Source organism: Chinchilla lanigera, unplaced genomic scaffold, assembly GCF_000276665.1.
Source record: "Chinchilla lanigera isolate Chin_1 unplaced genomic scaffold, ChiLan1.0 scaffold00041, whole genome shotgun sequence".
Taxonomy (NCBI): domain Eukaryota; kingdom Metazoa; phylum Chordata; class Mammalia; order Rodentia; family Chinchillidae; genus Chinchilla; species Chinchilla lanigera.
This window is the reverse complement of record NW_004955442.1, coordinates 13,042,685-13,060,051: the sequence shown is the minus strand read 5'-3', so window position 1 is coordinate 13,060,051 and position 17,367 is coordinate 13,042,685. Positions and strand designations below refer to the sequence as shown.

At 51.0% G+C, this 17,367-nt stretch overlaps 1 protein-coding gene and 1 long non-coding RNA gene across 4 annotated transcripts in view; one reads left to right on the top strand and one right to left on the bottom strand.

Annotated features, from left to right (window-relative positions):
• Positions 1 to 17,367, bottom strand: part of Coro7 (coronin 7) — a 74,866-nt gene that overhangs the window by 24,846 nt on the left and 32,653 nt on the right. For 2 of the 3 annotated variants that reach the window (XM_005391296.2, XM_005391297.2), the window contains exons 7-9: positions 10,937 to 10,987; positions 3,993 to 4,079; positions 3,361 to 3,443 (exon numbers count right to left, since the gene is read on the bottom strand). In XM_005391296.2, the coding sequence (XP_005391353.1) occupies positions 3,361 to 3,443; positions 3,993 to 4,079; positions 10,937 to 10,987 (221 nt within the window). Of the gene's footprint in view, positions 1 to 3,360; positions 3,444 to 3,992; positions 4,080 to 4,466; positions 4,565 to 10,936; positions 10,988 to 17,367 lie in introns of those variants that run through there. The other variant, XM_005391298.2, reaches the window with a different exon arrangement.
• LOC106149306 lies at positions 4,088 to 11,673 on the top strand. Its single transcript, XR_001235385.1, has 2 exons — positions 4,088 to 4,198; positions 11,154 to 11,673. It is a non-coding gene; the product is annotated as an uncharacterized LOC106149306 (long non-coding RNA).

Below are 17,367 nucleotides of genomic sequence, written 5' to 3'. Positions count from 1 at the left end.
GCTCAATGAAGGGGCCCAGAAAAAGCTGGAGCTCAATTCCCACAGGCCCCAGGGCAGTGTCCTGTGGGCCAACCCCCTGGCCCCCAGCCTTATCCCTGATGGGAAGGAGGCTGCCCAGCCAGGCCCAGGGAGCAGGCCCTGCGGCTCAGGGTGTTGATGTCAGCACCGAGTCAGCCCCAGCCACGCGAGGCTCTGGATTCAATTAGTGGCTGCTGAGGGCTCTGGCACGAGGAGGGAGGTGGCGGGCGGCAGGTCATGCGGGCAGTGGGTGGTGGCAGTGGCCCTGGGTGGGGCCTCTTCCTCCTGAAGTGGAGGCGGCAGCAACCCAGGTGGATTTCCTGTAGGCCTGTGTCCTATTAGGGCAGTGGCCATGGTGAGGCCTCCCCGCTTCCCCATCAGCCCTGTCAAAGGGGCCTTTGTGGGGCTGTGGCTGCTGCAGATACAGTGGCTGCTGAGTAAATGTTTTCGCTACAAAGCAAACCTGGTTGGGTGGCAGGAGACCCGGAGAAAGGAGCCTCCCAGGAGAGGTTTTCAGAGTGTTCCATCTCCAGTGGGGACTAAGCCAAGATGCGGGCCCTACCCAGGATAATCCACTGGTTTCAGGCCAGGGACCAGAGGCAGACATAGGAATGTGCTAGTCCCATCTCTGGGTTCTGACCGCCACAGGCCTGGGCCATGCATGCACCCCTCCCACAGCTAACCAGCCCCTGCACAGAGGAAGAGTAGCACTGCAGAAAGGCGGAGAGGGGCTCGCTCAGATCCCAACCCCTGCTGCCTGCTGAGGCAGGGCAGCCAGCCAAGAAGGAGGGAGTGGGGCACACGAGTACCACCTCTCAGTTCACACCCAGCACAGAACAACTGAAACAGGTATCTCTGCTCTCGCGGACCAGAGTGTAAGTGGCTCCACCAGTCCCTCGCATTATTCCCTTCCCCACCCTGTGCCATGCACGGGGTCTGGCACACAGAAAGTGCCAGGCAACCTTGTTAGAATGACTGTGGATGGCCTGGCTCCCAGGGGCTCTCCTCTGCTCACTGTGGCACACTTCCCTGTAGACACTCCACAAATGGTGGTGAGGAGGGAGATGGGAACCACAACAGCAGCCCCTGCGATGGACGAGGAAGGGGACAGGGAAGGTGCCAGACCCCCGGCCCCTACAGTTCTTAACAGCACACACTGTTCTGCCCAAACCAATATGGAAAATCTGTAAAACAGAAGAATTGAGGGCAGCTGAGCGGACACAGACGCCAACCTGCCCCATGGCTGTGCCCACAGTTGACGCCCTGCACGCTTCCCACCTTCCATCAGTGGGGACTCTGGTTTGCAGAGTGCCCGGGAGGGCAGGAGAGCCGCCACCTTTCAGAACAGCCTGGAGGCTGGCATGCATCCTTGTGCCCACCAACTTCATGGAGGCTGCAGTCCCAGCTCCTTTGCCAAGGGTGTGGGCCTACTGGGGTAAGGGGCCAGGGTGGCGGGAGGGAGGGGCGGGACACTGAACTGCACCCAGCTGGGAGTGATTTGAGCAGCTCCAGTCCTCCCTGGTCCTGCAAGGCTATTCTTAACTGCTGTAATTACAGGGTCAGCCTGGCCAGTGGCACCATGGGGTCTGGGCAGGGGCCGGGCAGGGGCCGGGCAGGGGAGAGGGCCCGTCACGGACAGCGGAGCTCGGGAGGCAGGAAGTGGTGGGAGGAAGAGCACTGAGTGCTGATGCCAGGCCCTTCTCGCCCACAACGCCTCTGCTGGGGGGCTGTAGGGAAGGGGCCAACTGGTGTGGGAAGGCCTGGAGGGTAGGATGCCAGAGCTGGGCCAGAGACGAGGTGGGTGCCAAAATGGAAGTGAAGCATCAAGGCCTGACTGCTCTGATTCCTCCAAGGCAGGGGCACCCCAGCTGACTCCTTTCCTGACCACCCCGCCCCCAGCCAGAGCACAGAAGGAGGCGGACAACCTGGCCTCCGGCAGCCTTGCTGAGTGGGTTCAGCAAAGGCCCCGGGTGTTACTCAGTTTTGCTCTTCTCATCTGTAAAAGTGCCTCACTAGCACCCTCCTTGGGTCTAAGAGGGTGGGATGGAGGTTCTGTCCCCCTAACCCTTCCCTTTCTTTTTGTGGCGGGCTCTGAGCCAGGGAACCTATCAGCAAGGCCTCTTACTGGCACTCAGGTGAGGGCGTTTCTGGAGGGTACAAGGGCGACCCTGCAGTCCTCCTTGTCCCCAGATACACTACCCTTGCTACTCCTGGAGCTTGGGCTGGCCCCTGCCCCTCTATGACTCAGTTTCCTCGGTTGTGAAATGCACGCAAGATGGGGCTGGGTGAGCCATGCTGGCTCTGGCATTCCCCGATCCCTCCCTGAGAGGGCGCAGCCAGCCAGTCTGAGTCACTGCTGAGACCGGCTAAGGCATCAGAACAGAGACCAAGTCCCTGCCTCCTCCCCGACAGATGGCCTGGCCAAGTCTCTGACCCTGCCTGAGCCTCGGTTTCCTCAGCTGTAATGTGAGTAGCTGTGTGGACCAAATGAACTGGTTCCTTGTATGTGTTTGCCACAAGCCTGCTGGTGGCTGGGTCTACAGCCACTGTGGACCAAGACCCTCTCTGCACAAAGCTGCTCAGCTAGGCAGCGACATGGGAGGCGGCACTGAAAGGATCAGATACACCTGGACCTCCCATGCTGCCTAGGCACCAACTCCACATGGGGACAAGCCAGGGATAGCCATGCGGCAGTTACTGAGTGAGCCTCACAAACCTCAGTGGAGTCCAGGCCCACAAGTACCTCCCCACCTGCCCACCTGTCCAGTGTCACCCCATGCCCACGCTGTGTCCACCTCCCCATCACTGCCTCAGGCCTGTGTGGGTCCTGAGGCCACAGGAACAGGCACAGCAAAACCAAGCACGTTCCTGTGCATGGTCACAGCTCCCTCCCCAAATGCCAAAACACATCTGCATGAGCCCTGGGCCATGTGAGGGGTCCCAGGGTTGAGGACTCGCTCTGCTTCCAGGGACCCAAGGTGACAGGGAGCACGTATCTACCCTCTCAGCGCTTCCTGCTGATGAGAGCTGGGGCTCCTGAAGGCCAGTCTCAAACTCACTATGTAGTCCATCTGCTCTCAAACTCAGGGATCCTCCTGCCTCAGCCTCCCAAGTGCTGAGATTACAGGCATGAGTCACCATGCTCAGCTCCACAGGACCAGATTCTTTTGCATGGACCTTGTAGTACAACTCAGGTACCTGTATCCTCAGGTGACCAGCCTTCTACACTGACAGCCTGGGTCAGGAGCCCTTACAGTGGCACTCATGCACTGGGCCTAGACTTGGGACACTGTTCAAGCCCTGGGCCCACAGCCTCCAACCCCAGCATGCCACGTCACCTACCCAGGAGAGGTATCCAGGGTGAAGGAGGCCAGGGCACTGGAGAAAAGTCGGGTGTCCCAGAGTTTCACTTCTCGCTCACGCATCTGTGGGGAGGGGCCGGGAAAAGGCTCAGAGGAACCCAGCCCTCAGCCCTACCCCACAGGCTCCAGGAACCCAGGGCCTGAGGGTGCAGCCTAGTATAGGGCACCTGCCCAGAACAGAAGGGAGTCAAGCCAGGGAGGGGGAATTTGCTTTTGTTTATATCAGGAATCGAACTCAGGGCCTCATGCTTGCCAGGCAGGCACTGTGCCTGGCCAAGAATTTGGATTTTCATGTCCTGCCCCTTTAAAAACTCTTAGGTGACAAGGGACAAGGGGCAGTTCCCTCCTTGGACTATGGTCCCTACGGGGCCACCACAGCGCTCAAGGTCAGGCTTAGCTATTGCAATTGGAATCTGCCAGTTTTCCACAGCCATCAGTCCCCTGGGGTTCTGAGACCCAGATCCACAGCCAGGCCGTATATGGACAGGCCTGGAACTGGCCAGCAGCTCCCCACCTCCTGGTGGCTTCACCCCACCTTCTTGGGGCAGGAGCCCAAAGGGCTAGACACGTCCCCGTCTGGCAGTGCTCCACTCGAGCCAGAGGAACCCTTACCTGGTTGAATCCAGTGGACACAAGGTGCTCCTGGGAGGCTGTCCATGCCACCCGGCTCTCCCTGCTGTTCATGTGGGCCTGGACGCTCTGCAGGAGGCAAGAGATAATGCTGAGTCACCGGGACCCCTACTGGGGGTAAGGCCCCCCAAAGTGGGCTGCAGCTGGAAGCATCTGCCTGAGCACCCACAAAAGGCAAGCGGAGCCAGGTGAGCTTCCCCTAAGAAGCCCCTGTGACTGGCCAGGATGTGAACTTCCCCAGGAGGACCTTCTACATAGACAGGATGACCCTGCCACCACCCTGAAGGCAGGTCTGACCCAAAGTCCACCCTGGCTGGCAGAGTTGGTCTCAGGGTCTCTCCTCCTGAGAGGACTGCCACTGAGGCCAAAGATAGCAGCACGCAGCTGAGTTCCTCGGCCCTGTGTCATGGTTGTGGCCCTACGGCCAAGACCTGTGTGACCCTGGAGACTCCATACCTTTGGGAACCTCATTTCTCTTGCTTACAAACAGGGCTCATGGAGCCCACTCCTGGGAGCTGTCGCAAAGATGAAATGAGAGTACATGTGGAAAGACCAGGCCTTGGGCAAAGCGCCGTGCAAATCACAGGATTAGGAGGATTACCACTGCCTCCTGACGCTGCCAGCAGGCCAGAGGGAGGGCCTGGGGCCGAGCTCCGGGGAACATCCTGGAGATGGCAAAGTGGTGGCCCCTGTGGCCTCCTGGGGTACTAGAACTGCCTGGACAAAGGCTCGTGCCCCCAGGAAGGAGAGGGAAGTTCACATCCCAGGCAGGGGGCCCTGTCCCTTTGGGCCCTGGCAGGGAAAGCCGAGGGGGCCAGAGGAAATGCAAACAGCTCCCTCCCAGTCACCCTGCCCCTTGGAGCCTGAGACAAGGACCCTGTTACCAAAAATAGCTCACCCCAAGTGTGGCCAGCCTCCTCCAAGCTTCCCACGATCTTGGGAATGAATGAGGGAGGGAAGCAGCCTCGAGGAGCTGGCCCAGGGCCCCCTCCCCAGCCCACAGAGGCCGACCCCAGCGTGGGAGAGCACTGGAAATGCTCCGCATCATGTCACTCAAGGGGCTTTTCTCACTGCTCCCTTCCCACTCAGCCACAGCCGCACAGGAAGTCAGGACTAGAGCCTGAGAACTAGGGCTCCCTATGCCTCTCCATGTAAGAGGGGCTGGGGGGTCGTCAAGGCAGGGGTCAGGCACCAGCTAGCCCCACCCTTGATAATCCCAAGTGAGTCAAAGTGTCACTTGGGCTCCTACCCTCTTGTCAATGTCCAAATGTCCCTTGTGTAAGCAGCAAACCAGATGATTCCCAACTGGTCTGTATATCATTCATTCAGTCAACAAACATGTGGGGCTTCCCAAGCCAAGGACTGTGCCAGGAGCTGGCAGTGGGGCTGGGTAGTTCTCAGAGGATCAAGAAGGTAGGTGAGGCAGGGTTGCTCACTCATTTTTTCTCTTACAATATAAACATTCAAGCTGCATACTCCACTAAGACCTAGAAGACACTGCAATGGAAACAAACAAGGTCCCCAAACCATGGATGTACAGACTAGGGAGACAAGCTGGACCAGAGAGGAGTTGCTATGTTGCTACACATTACCGTACGTGGACTGTGGAGAGAAGCAGAGGTCAAGGAAGCAAGCTCCAAGCCAAAACCCTAGCCCTGCTCCTGTGCTCTGTCCCAGGATGAGCCACGCAATGTCACGGTGCCTCCGGCACCCCAATGTAAAAGGCACTGTGGCAAGCCCTCCTCATGGAGGACCGTCTCAAGGGGCCAGCACTTGCAAAGGGCTCAGGACCATGTCTGCCGCATAGCAGATGTGTTCTTAAAAAGGCTGATAATGGTATAACTGGAGCACAACTGAAGTCACTGTAAAGTTCTCATTTGAGCGAGGATGGAGGACCAGCAGGTATGAGCCACACAGGGAGGGAACGAATGGCTGAAAGTCAGGGACTGGAAGCAGAGAGGCCAGTACAGCTGGTGGGCAGGGCAAGGGAGGCAGCCAGGCTAGGCCTGCAGGCCTGAGGTGTGGGGCTGCTGTTGAACATTTTCCACTCAGAGGCACAGGTTAGAGAGGACTGCATCTTGGCCCACATCTCCTGGCTTCCTGTTTTTGGTTTTTTTTCAAGACAGGGTCTCACTATATAGTTCAGGCCTTGGGCTCACTTTGTAGCCCAGGCTGGTCTCGAACTTACAATGATCCTCCTGCCTCAGCCTCCTGAGTGCTAGGATTATAGGCGTGCACCATCACGCCCGCTGGCTTCCTGTTTACACACAGAGAAACCAGGGACCAGGAAGGAGAAACTGCCCTGCCTAGAACTGTCCAGCAACACAGCTGTACCCCGCGAGCTGGGGTCGGTTATTTCAGTCTGCAAAAGAAGGATCTGAGTCTCAGAGGTAAAGATCTGCATAATCACAGGTAGAAGGCAGCAGAGATAGGACTGGGGAGCCAGGACCACCACTGCCCTCCCAGATGCCCTCTGGTTCCAGGCAAGTATCTCCAGACCGGACCACTTCAGGGAGCACCAGGCTTCTGGGCAGAGGGGCTGGTGGGCTCTGAGGATAGGGTGAACATCAGGGAAGCCAATCCCTGCTACGGCCACACCCAACGCTTTGCCTAGGGCCCACAGGAAGCAGAGGGGTCAGCAGGCACCTTTGCTCCTCTAACACAAGATCACTGGAGTGACTTCAAGTTGCAAAGTTGGAGCTGGGCTATGGTGGCACACGCCTGTAATCCCAGCACGCTAGTAGGGTGAGGCAGGAGGATGGCAAGTTCAAGCACTTGTGAGTTAATGAGATACTATCTCAAAATAAAGAAAAATTAAGAAGGGCTGGGGATAAAGCTCAGAGCAAAGGCCCTGGGTTTGATCTCCAGTACCACCACAAAAAAAAAAAAAAAAAAAAAGAACATTCTTTGCTCGGCCCAGTGAGGCTTGAGCCTCTGGGAGGAGAAGCCCTCCCTCCAGGGCTTCAGTCTCAATCTCCTGGGCCCAGGGGAGGCTGCTGCTAGAACCCAAGCATCTGCTACCTGTAAGAACCAGCTCTGCTATTAAGAGACCTCTAGGGAAAGCACTGGGAGGCCGGATTGGTAAATTGCCTTCCAGGGGCAAGGTGGTCCACAGGTTCCGCCAGGAGATGGCTTTTGTCCCCACAGACAACAGGCATCCTGCTCATGAAGGAAGAAGCCCAAAGACAGATCTGTTGCTTCTTAGTCCCTCGACCAAACTCCACCCCATACCTAGCTTCTGGAGGAGAACAGGAGGGGCTACAGTCAAGCACCGCCAGCGGGGGAGCCGCGTGGGGGGGCACATACCCAGCATTCCGGCTGCTGTGCAGCCAAATCCCAGTGGCATAACACTTCCTTGTGGAGCAGGGTGGCTCTAGGGGTAGCCCTGGGCTCCCTCCTAGGGTAAGAGGCCCCGTTCCCAGTGGTGAGATCCCCACCTGGCTGGAAGACCAGGCTCAGTGCTGGGCTCTGGATGCTCATCCTCATGCCCGCCCTGCCTTGTCACAGAGGTGTAGCTCAGGAGGAGCTGGCACCAGCCTAGGAGAGAGGTCCAATGGCTTTCTGGCCCCTTCTCTTCGCCGACCAGGGTGCTGAGGCCTCACCAAACCCTGAGCATCCTTCAGCCTTGGGCTGCTGCTTCCCTGTTCAGGTATGGCTCCACTGGGCTCTGCCTGGTGAGAAGGCAGCAGAGGGCCCTGGGAGGCTCATCCCAGCCTGGCTCTGTTACTGTGCTTTGTGATCCTGGAGCAGTGACAAAAGGCCTGGCCTTTGGGGTACTGGCCTGGACAAAAGAAAGAACCAAAGGGACAACAAAAGTCCTACATGCTAAGTGCCTAGGACATAAGGAATGATCATAAACACAATCTAAAAATAAAAGCCAAGTGTGGTGGTGCATGCCTGTAATCCCAACACTCGGAAGGCTGAGGCAGAAGGATCAAAGCAAGTCTGAGGCCAGCCTGGGCTACAAAGTGAGTTCAAAACTAGCCTGAACTGCATATGAAATCCGTCTCAAAAAGACCTAAATAAATAAATAAATAAATAGATAAATAAAGTAGGGACAGGGCTTGACTCAGTGTCACATAACTGTGGTCCCAGCTACTCAGAAGGGTAAGGCAGGCCAGGTATGGTGGCACACGCCTGTGATCCCAGCATTTGGGAGGCTGAGACATGAGGATTGCTATTAGTTTGAGCCTAGCCTGGGCTACATAGTGAGTTTAAGGTCACCCTAAACTATGTAATGAGACCCTGTCTCAAAAGAAAAAGAAGGCTATGCCAGGCGTGGTGGCGCATGCCTGTAATCCCAGCACTCGGGAGGCTGAGGCAGGAGGATTGTTGGGAGTTCGAGGCCAGCCTGGGCTATAAAGCGAGCTCAAGGCCAGCTGGAACTGCATAGCGAGACCCTGTTTCAAAAAGACAAAAAAAAAAAAAAAAAAGGCTAAGGCAGAAAGATCAAAATTTTGAGGTCAACCTGAGCAACATAGTGAAACTCCATCAAAAATAAATAAACATAACACATCAAGTCCCAGGTTTGCACAGAGGGGAATGCCCAGGGTCCCCTGCTCCGGGCTGTGGTGGCTGTATCAGGAGGACTTCCCCCCCTCAACCCCACACAAGCACTCCAGTGATGACCCAGGGCTCAGGTGAGGTGACACTCCAAAGATCAAAGGAAGGACAAAGGGCAGCATACCCTTCAAACCTCCAGCCATGGCCCTCACCAAGCAGAAAGGGATTTCAGAGAAGCTGCTACCACAAGCCTCTCCCTGACTGGCCCCTCAGCTCATACGGACCCTGGCCGCCAGCAGCAGTTTTCCTAATAGAAGCCAGGTGTGGGCCAGATGCCCTGGGCGGAAGTGGGGGGCAGGGCTGGGCGGAGGGCGGCATTCCTTCCAGGCCCACTGCCCCCGCACCAGCGGCTGGGAGGAGGGGCGCCCACGCTCTTCCCAGGTCTCCTCACCCGAGCCCTTTCAGGGGACTCCCCACACTCAGATCCTCCCTTGCTCTTCAAGAACACAGAGCCCCTTGGCTGGCAGCCACTCCCGCTCCACCTCAGCCTCACCACCACCCGCCCCTGCTGGAGAAGGGGGAGGGGATGGAAGGAGTGGAAGAAGAAAACACTCAGGGAGCTGGCCCAGCACAGCACCCACCAGGCGGGAGGACAGGTGCCTGTGCACTACCCTAGCCCGGACTTCGGGTAGAGGCGGCTAAGGACTCACTCTCTCTCTCTTTTGTTTTTCTTTTTCTTTTTTTTTTTTTTTTTTTTTGAGACAGGGTCTCACTATGCAGTTCAGGCTGGCCTTGAGCTCACTTTGTAGCCCAGGCTGGCCTCGAACTCACAATGATCCTCCTGCCTCAGCCTCCCAAGTGCTAGGATTATAGGCATGCACTGCCACGCCCAGCTGTTTTTTGTTTGTCTGTCTTTGGAACAGAGACTTGCTATGTAATTTAGGTTGGCCTTGAACTCATGTAGTCCAGCCTGTCCTCAAACTCAGCAATCCTCTTGCCTCAGCTTCCTAAGTACTATGATTATAGGAGTGTGTCACCATGCCCGGCTTTCTCTCTTTGTACCCTAAGCCTTGAAAGTCAGTCAAAGAAAACTATCAAGTGACTCTTAGCATTGGTCCCCACACCACCTGAGACTCAAATGCCCACAGGCCCAGGGGACCACCAGGACACATGGCCATGGTATGGCCAAATTGCTTGGCCAGGCTCTGTTCACCTGTCTTTAGCTGAACAGAGCAGAGCTCCCTTTTCCTTCCTGGCCAAAACCTGCAACTTGCCACATGACTGGGTTTCTGAGGAAGGGGTGCAGGGGCCCCCAGGCAACCAGGTCTGAGCTGGTGGGTTACTCTTGACCCCAAGTGGGGGAGAAGTCCTTCAAATGAGGAGAGGGGCTATGTCCTCAAACACAGCTACTCCCCAGAGCCAGCAGCAGAACCCTACACTTCACCTCTCTGGGGGAAGAAGGCTCAGCTTCTTCAAAGTTTTGGTTTGGTTTGGTTTGGTTTGGTTGGGGTTTTTTGAGGCAGGGTCTCCCTATGTAGTTCACGCTGCAGGCTGGCTTTAAACGCACTATGTAGCCCAAGACGGCCGCAGATTCACAGTGATCCTCTTGCCTCAGCCTCTTGAGTGCTGAGATTACAGGCATGTGCTACCATGTGGAGTCACAAAGTTCTTCTGAGAAGCATAAACCCATTCATCTCGCTGCTTAAAACTCTTTGGTGGCTTCACATGGCCTGCTTTCCCTTGTATCCCTCAGGGAAATCCTGGAATAAGCTCGCCCCACCTCAGGCCATCTGCGTGTGTCCCCCTGACAAAACCCAGGCCTCAGCTCCAAGGCCAGTTGCTCTGGAAATCACTAAACCCTCAAGAGAACCCCCAGCAGTTACCAGCACAAGGCCTGTGTGTCTGGCTCACTGGCTGCTGCCCTTAAAGGTCTCTGTTAGAAGAACAAATGGCTCCCGGGGGCTCCATGTTTGCTGCATGAACCCAGGTGCCAAAACTCTCGGAATTCATATGGGCACGTGGGCCCTGCGCAGACGTAAAATACTACCGTTCTGGGTCCTGTGGGGCTGGCAGCCCCTTGCCACCCCATGGTCCTCCGATGCCTGGGGCACGGGTGAGTAGTTCTTTTTGGATGCTTTGCAGCTGGCCTCTGCACCAGGGACAGGGTGCAGGGGTGAGGGTATCAAGGGAGGGGAGGAAACTGGAATCTCAAATTACCTTCTTGAAGTCATAGACACCTCACCCACTGCTTGTGGGCAGCTTGGCTACCCCCTACCCTGTGATCAAAGCCAGGCCCTGCCAGGACGCAGCACTGTCTTCCCAGAAGGAGATTCTAGCAGCAGCCTGAGCCTGCCCTTCCCCCCAGCTGCCTGTATCCTCACATTTCATGGCAGCTCCGCTTACCCACTACTCATACCACTCACCTGAGAGGCCTCAGGCTTTGCTCTGGGGTCAAAGATCTGCAGCTGCTTATCCTGGAAAATCGGGAGGAGAAACAGAGCATGCGGTTAGAACCAGCAGATCCCTGGCTTGGCTCCCCACCCCAGGTTCCAATCAGCCTGTGCCCCAATACTCAGGGCTGGCGCTGCACACCAGGAGGTGTCTCCCCAGCCCAGGTCCTGCTTCTTCTTCCTCATGCAGGCGCAGGTCCCCTTCCTGCCCAGTCACCCAGAAGAGAACATGCAGAACCAACAGCCCACGCTCCTGAGCACCGGCCATGAGCCAGGCACATCACACACACAACCTTCCCTCAGCTCTCCAAAAACCTTATGGAAGGATGCCATCACCATGGCCCCTTTACAAGCACAGAAATGGGGGTCTACGCCTGGTGTCCTTGCCATGAGGACAGAGGAGCTACGGCGGGACCCCGGGACCCCTGCCCTGGCCATGCAGGCCGCAAGGAAGGCTCAGTGCTCTCCTGGAGCGCGCTGGCAGGAGCAGGTGGCCGCCTCCCTCCCGGGGGAATGATTCTCACTCCCAGCCATGCTGGTCCCAGGCAATGCGGTGCTACCTAGACAGTCTTCCCCACCCCAGCCAGGTCAGCAAATCAAGGACAATCCGCCTGAATGCCACCATGGGAGAGATGATGTCTTGGTTGTACCCTTTGTGGTTTCACTTTGTATTTAAGCAAACAAACAAATAAAGGAAATAAACTTGAAAATTATTTGTCATCATAAAAATGAAACAAAAAATTAAAATATTTATTGCCAGGCAAAAAAAAAAACAAAAAAGAAATGGGGGTCTAGAACCAAACTTGAAGCTACAGGCTGCTTCATGTGTGTCTGGTCCGGTGCTAGGCCCAGCCTGGCAAATGAGATGACATCGTTTCTGCACTTAAAGAACTTTTAACCAGGAAGATGTGCTAATACTTCCTAACCATCCACTCAGCGCAGTTACAGGTCCAGCTTAGCCAAGGGCAAGGAGGGATCAAAAAGAGAGGCAGGGAGGATCACTAAGAGTTCAAGGCCCGCCTCGGTTACATAGTGAAACCCTGACTCAAGCAAGCAAGCAAGAAAAAAAAAAAAGAACTGGGGCAGAAATAGGGCAGAGTCTGTGTCCACTATTTATGGGCTTGGCCATAATTGGTGATAATAAATTGTTAAGTGCAAAAAGAAGTTGCAGAATAACATAGCGCAGTGTGATTCTACTGTGGTCAAACTAAACGAAACTCTATTTTGGTGACCACATTCCTGTACATTTAGAAAGTGTGAGGAGCAAGGAGGAAGGTCTTGACCAGCATAGGCCAGTGTGTGAATGCTGGGACAAGGGGTGGGGAATATCGGGGCTGATCAGTATTTTTTTTTTTTTGAGACAAGGTCTCACTATGCACTTCAGGCTGGTTTTGAACTCACGATGTAGCCCAGGCTGGCCTTGACTTTTAAAGTGATCCGTTTGCCTCAGCCTCCCATGAGCTAGGATCACAGGTGTGTGCCACCACGCCTGGCTCAGCATTTTCTTTTTTGTATATTAGCCCAGCTCTACTTTGTTTCAATCAACACAGGCTCTTCCTTTCATATTTTGAAAAATAATGACAAGTTACAATTTGAAATTAAAGACACTACAATTCGTTTTTTGGGTTTTTTTGGTACAAGGAATCGAGCTCACGACCTTGCACTTGCCAGGTAGATGCTGTGCTGCTGAGCGAGCTATACCCCTGGCCCTACAATTTGTTTTATTTAGTTTAGTTTAGTTTTTGTCTTTTTGAGACAGGGTTTCGCTATGTAGTTCAGGCTGGCCTTGAGCTCACTTTGTAGCCCAGGCTGGCCTCAAACTCACAGCGATCCTCCTACTTCAGCCTCCCAAGTGCTGGGATTACAGGCATGTGCCACCACACCAGGCATACAATTTTAATTAGGAGCAAAAAATTGAAAAGCTCAGTTATAAAAAATATTTAAACCAACAAAATATGAGGAAAACTATAAAACTCTGATGAAAGAAACCAAGAGATCTAAATAAATGGATAAATATTCCATATCCATATATTTCTGATATATCATTTCTCTCCAGTTTGATCTATAGGTTCCACATAATCCTAATCAAAATTCCAGCAAATCCTTTTGTGAATACTAAGTGATTCTACAATTTCAATGAAGAAGTAAAAGACCCAGAGTAATCAATACAATATTTTCTTTTCAATACAATATTGCAAGAGAATTAAAAGAGGACTGATACTACCCAACTTTACTAAAAAGCTACCAAAATCTAGGTGTTGATACTGGCAAACTAATAGACAAAAAGATCAATGGACTAGAGTAGGACGCACAGAAAGCACCCACACAAATACAAAGGAACAGGGGCTGGGGATTTAGCTCAGCTGCAAAGCGCCTGCCTGGCAAGCGCAAGGTCATGAGTTCAATTCCTGGTACCAGAAGAGAAAAAAATACAAAGGAACAGAGGCAACACCACGGAGAAAAGGTGGTCTTTCCAACAAATGGCCCTGGACCAACTGGACTTCCAAAAAGACTTAAAAGTAAAGCACAGAACTCTAGAGGATAACATGGGAGAAAACCTGGGTGACCTTAGGTTTGGTTATGACTTCTTAGATACAACACCCAAAAGCATGATCCATGATAGAAAAATGTGGTAAACCATATTTCATTAAAATTGAGCCAGGTAGGATGGCGCATGCCTGTAATCCCAGCACTCAGGAGGCTGAGGCAGGAGGATCATTGTGAGTTCGAGACCAGCCTGGGCTACAAAGTGAGCTCAAGGCCAGCCTGAACTGCAGAGCAAGACCCTGCCTCCAAAAGACCAAAAAAAAAAAAAAAAGACAAAATAAAATAGAAAATTTCTGGGCAGGGGGTAGAATGGCTGGGGGTAGAGTCAGGGTAGACCTCAGTGTTACAGTGCTTGCTCAGCACACTCAAGGCCCTGGGTTTGATCTCCAGCATTGGGAAAAATTTTTGGAAACTGCTTTGTGGAAAACAATGTCAAGCTGGATGTGGTGGTACATGCCTCTAATCCCAGCACTCAGGAGGCTGAGGCAGGAGGATCACCTCCAGAGTTTGAAGCCAGCCCGAGCTATATAGTGAGTTCAAGACCAGCCTAAACTACATAGTAAAACACTGTCTCAACAAAAAAAAAAAGAAAAACACTGTCAAGAAAACAAAACATCATGTAATACACCACATTAACAGAACCAAGGACAAAAACTACACAATAATCTCAATAGACACAGAAAATGCATTTGACAGCTGGGAATATAGCTTAGCAGCATATATGCCTGTCTAGCAAGTACCAGGTCTTGAGTTCGATTTTTGGTACCCCACCCAAAAAAAGAAAATGCATTTCACAAAGTCCAACACACATTCATGATAAAAACCCTACAGAAGGCAACCCACTTGGGACTCCTCCTGTGTCTCAAGAGCTACTCCCTAATAAACTTTTCCTTAAAATAAATAAATAAATAAATAAATAAATAAACTAGAAAGTCTTTAACTCAATCTGATAAACTCCACCTATGACGAACCAATAGACAACATCATACTAAATGGTCAAAAACTGAAAGCTTTCACTCTAAAATAAGGAACAAGACAAGGATGTCCACTGTCACCAGTTCTGTTCAGTATAGTTCTGGAAATATTAGCCAGGGCAATTAGACAAGAGAAAGAAATAAAGGGAATAAGGAGTCAGACACGGTGGCGCATGCCTGTAATTCCACCACTTGGGCGGCTGAGGCAGTAGGATTGCCACACGTTCGAGGCCAGCCTGGGCTACATAGTAAGTTCAGGGGCAGCCTGAACCATACAGTGAGACTGTCTCAAAAAAACAAACAAACAGAAAAGAATAAGGATAGGAAAGGAAAGGAAAAGTGGAAATTAAATTATTATTTGCAGATGACATGATACTCTACATAGAAGATCCCAAAATCTCCACCAAAATGATTCTAGATTTAATGATCAAATGAGTAGCATAGCTGGATACAAAGTCAACACTCAAAAATCAATAGCATTCCTGTACACAACAAACTCACTGAGAGAGAAATTAGGGAAACAACCATTTCACAATAGTATAAAAAAAGAAATACTTAGGATCAATCTAACAAAGGAAGTGAAAGATCTTTACATTGAAAGCTACAGGGGGCTGGGGATTTAGCTCAGCGGCAAAGCACCTGCCTCGCAAGCGCAAGGTCATGAGTTCGATTCCCAGTACCAGAAAAAAAAAAAAAAAGAAAGCTACAGTACTCTGAAAAAAGGAGGATATCAGAAAATTTCAAAAAAAATTTGCAAGATATCTCCTGTTCTTTGACAGGCAGAACCTACATAGTGCAAGTAGCCAGACTTCCAAAATTGTTAAATAGATTGAATACAGTCCTGATCAAAACCAAGAGCATATATCACAGAACTAGAGAACACAACCTTAAAATTCATATGGAACCAGAAGAGACCAAAAATACCAAAAACGATTTTGAGCAGCAAGGACAAGGTAGGGGGCACCACAATCCCCAATTTGAAGTTATACTACAAAGCTACTCTAATAAAAACAGCATGGTACTGGCAAAAAAAGACCCGAGATCAATGAAACAGAAGATACAAAAACAACTCTGAGCACACTCAGCTACCTTATCTCTGACAAAGGGGCCAAACAAGTTCACTGGAAGAAAGATAGCCTCTTTAATAAGTAGGGTTTGTAGTAGCTAAATCTCAGAAACAGTCCAAATATCTATCAACTCATGAATGGATAAAGAAGATGTGGATTTTTTCTACACAGAGTACTACTCTGCCATAAAGAAGGATAAGCTTGAGACATTTCCATCTAAATGGATGCATCTTGAGACCATACTCTTAAGTGAAATAAATCAGACACACATGTATAAATACTGCATTGTTTCTCTGGTGTGAGAAACCACAGGTGTAAACAAGGACCAAAATATATAATAGATATTGGGAAATGGGAAGAAAATGTTCAAATGAGAAGGGGAACAAGGGAAGAAGGAGAGGTAAGGAAAGAAGGGACAAGGAAAAATGGAAACAAAGCTTTTGTAAATAAGGAGGGAAAGAGGGGTTGAAGAGAGGGGAGGGGAATGGGAAAAATAAGAAGCAAGATATATCATGTACAGGTACAAATTCTCTATGATGAATGTGAATGTTACCATTTACATATCTAAAATGTACCAATAAAATACCCCCCAATGGTGCTAAGAAAACTGGCTTTCCACATGCCAAAGTTTGAGCCTAGACCCATCTCTCTCACTATGCCCCAAATTAAAATTGAAGTGGATCAAAGCTCTGAATATTGAAACAGAAACACTGTTAGGTGTGGTAGTGCACACGTATATTTTTTATTTTTGGTTTTTGGTTTTTGGTTTTTGTCCGGTACCAGGAACTGAACTCATGACCTTGCGCTTGCCAGGCAGGCGCTTTTGCCGCTGAGCTAAATCCCCAGCCCCTAGTGCACACGTATAATCCCAGTACTTGAGAGGCTGAAGCAGGAGGATCACCAGGAGTTTAAGGCCTAAATGCTGTCTAAAAAAACAAGAAAGAGAGAAAGAAAAAGAAACACTTAATCTGCTGGAAGATAGAATAAGTAAAACTCTTGAAGACATTGATGTAGGTAAAGACTTTATGAACAAAACTCCAACTGAACAGGAAATATTACAAAGAATCAACAACTGGGATCATATCAAACTGAAAAGCTTTTGTACAGCTAAAGAAACCATCAGCAGACTGAAGACACAACCCCAGAATGGGAAAAAAATTTTCACCAGCTACTCCTCAGATAAAGGCATCATATCTAGAATATATAAGAACTCAAATCAGACCCCCAAATTGAAAAATGGGCATCTGAAATGAATGTACACTTGTCAGATGAAGAAGTAGAAATGGCAAATAAATATATGAAAAAATATTCAACATTCATAAGAGCAAATTAAAACAACACTGAGATTCCATCTCACTCCAGAAAGAATGGCAATTTTCAAGAAATCAAGCAATAATAAATATGCTGGCGGGGCTGTGGGGAAAAAGGAACCCTGCTCCACAGTTGGTGGGAGTGTAGACTAGTGCAACTACTGTGGAAATCAGTGTGGAGATTCCTCAAAATACTAAAACCAGAGTTCCCCTTCTCATTTGACTAAGTTATCTCCCTCCTAGGTATCTTCCCACAAGAGTTAAAAGCATCATGCCACAGCAATATATGCATACCTATGTTTATAGTCAAATCTTGCAAACGGCCCATGTTCCCATCAACACATAAATGGATAAAGAAAATGTGGTATTTACATGTAATGGAGCACTACTCTGTCATAAAAAAACAAAAAGTCAAACCAACAGGTTAGGAGAAAATATTTGCCAATCACCTATCTTATAAAGGATTAATATCCACAATATACAAAAAAATACTTAAACTTCACAAT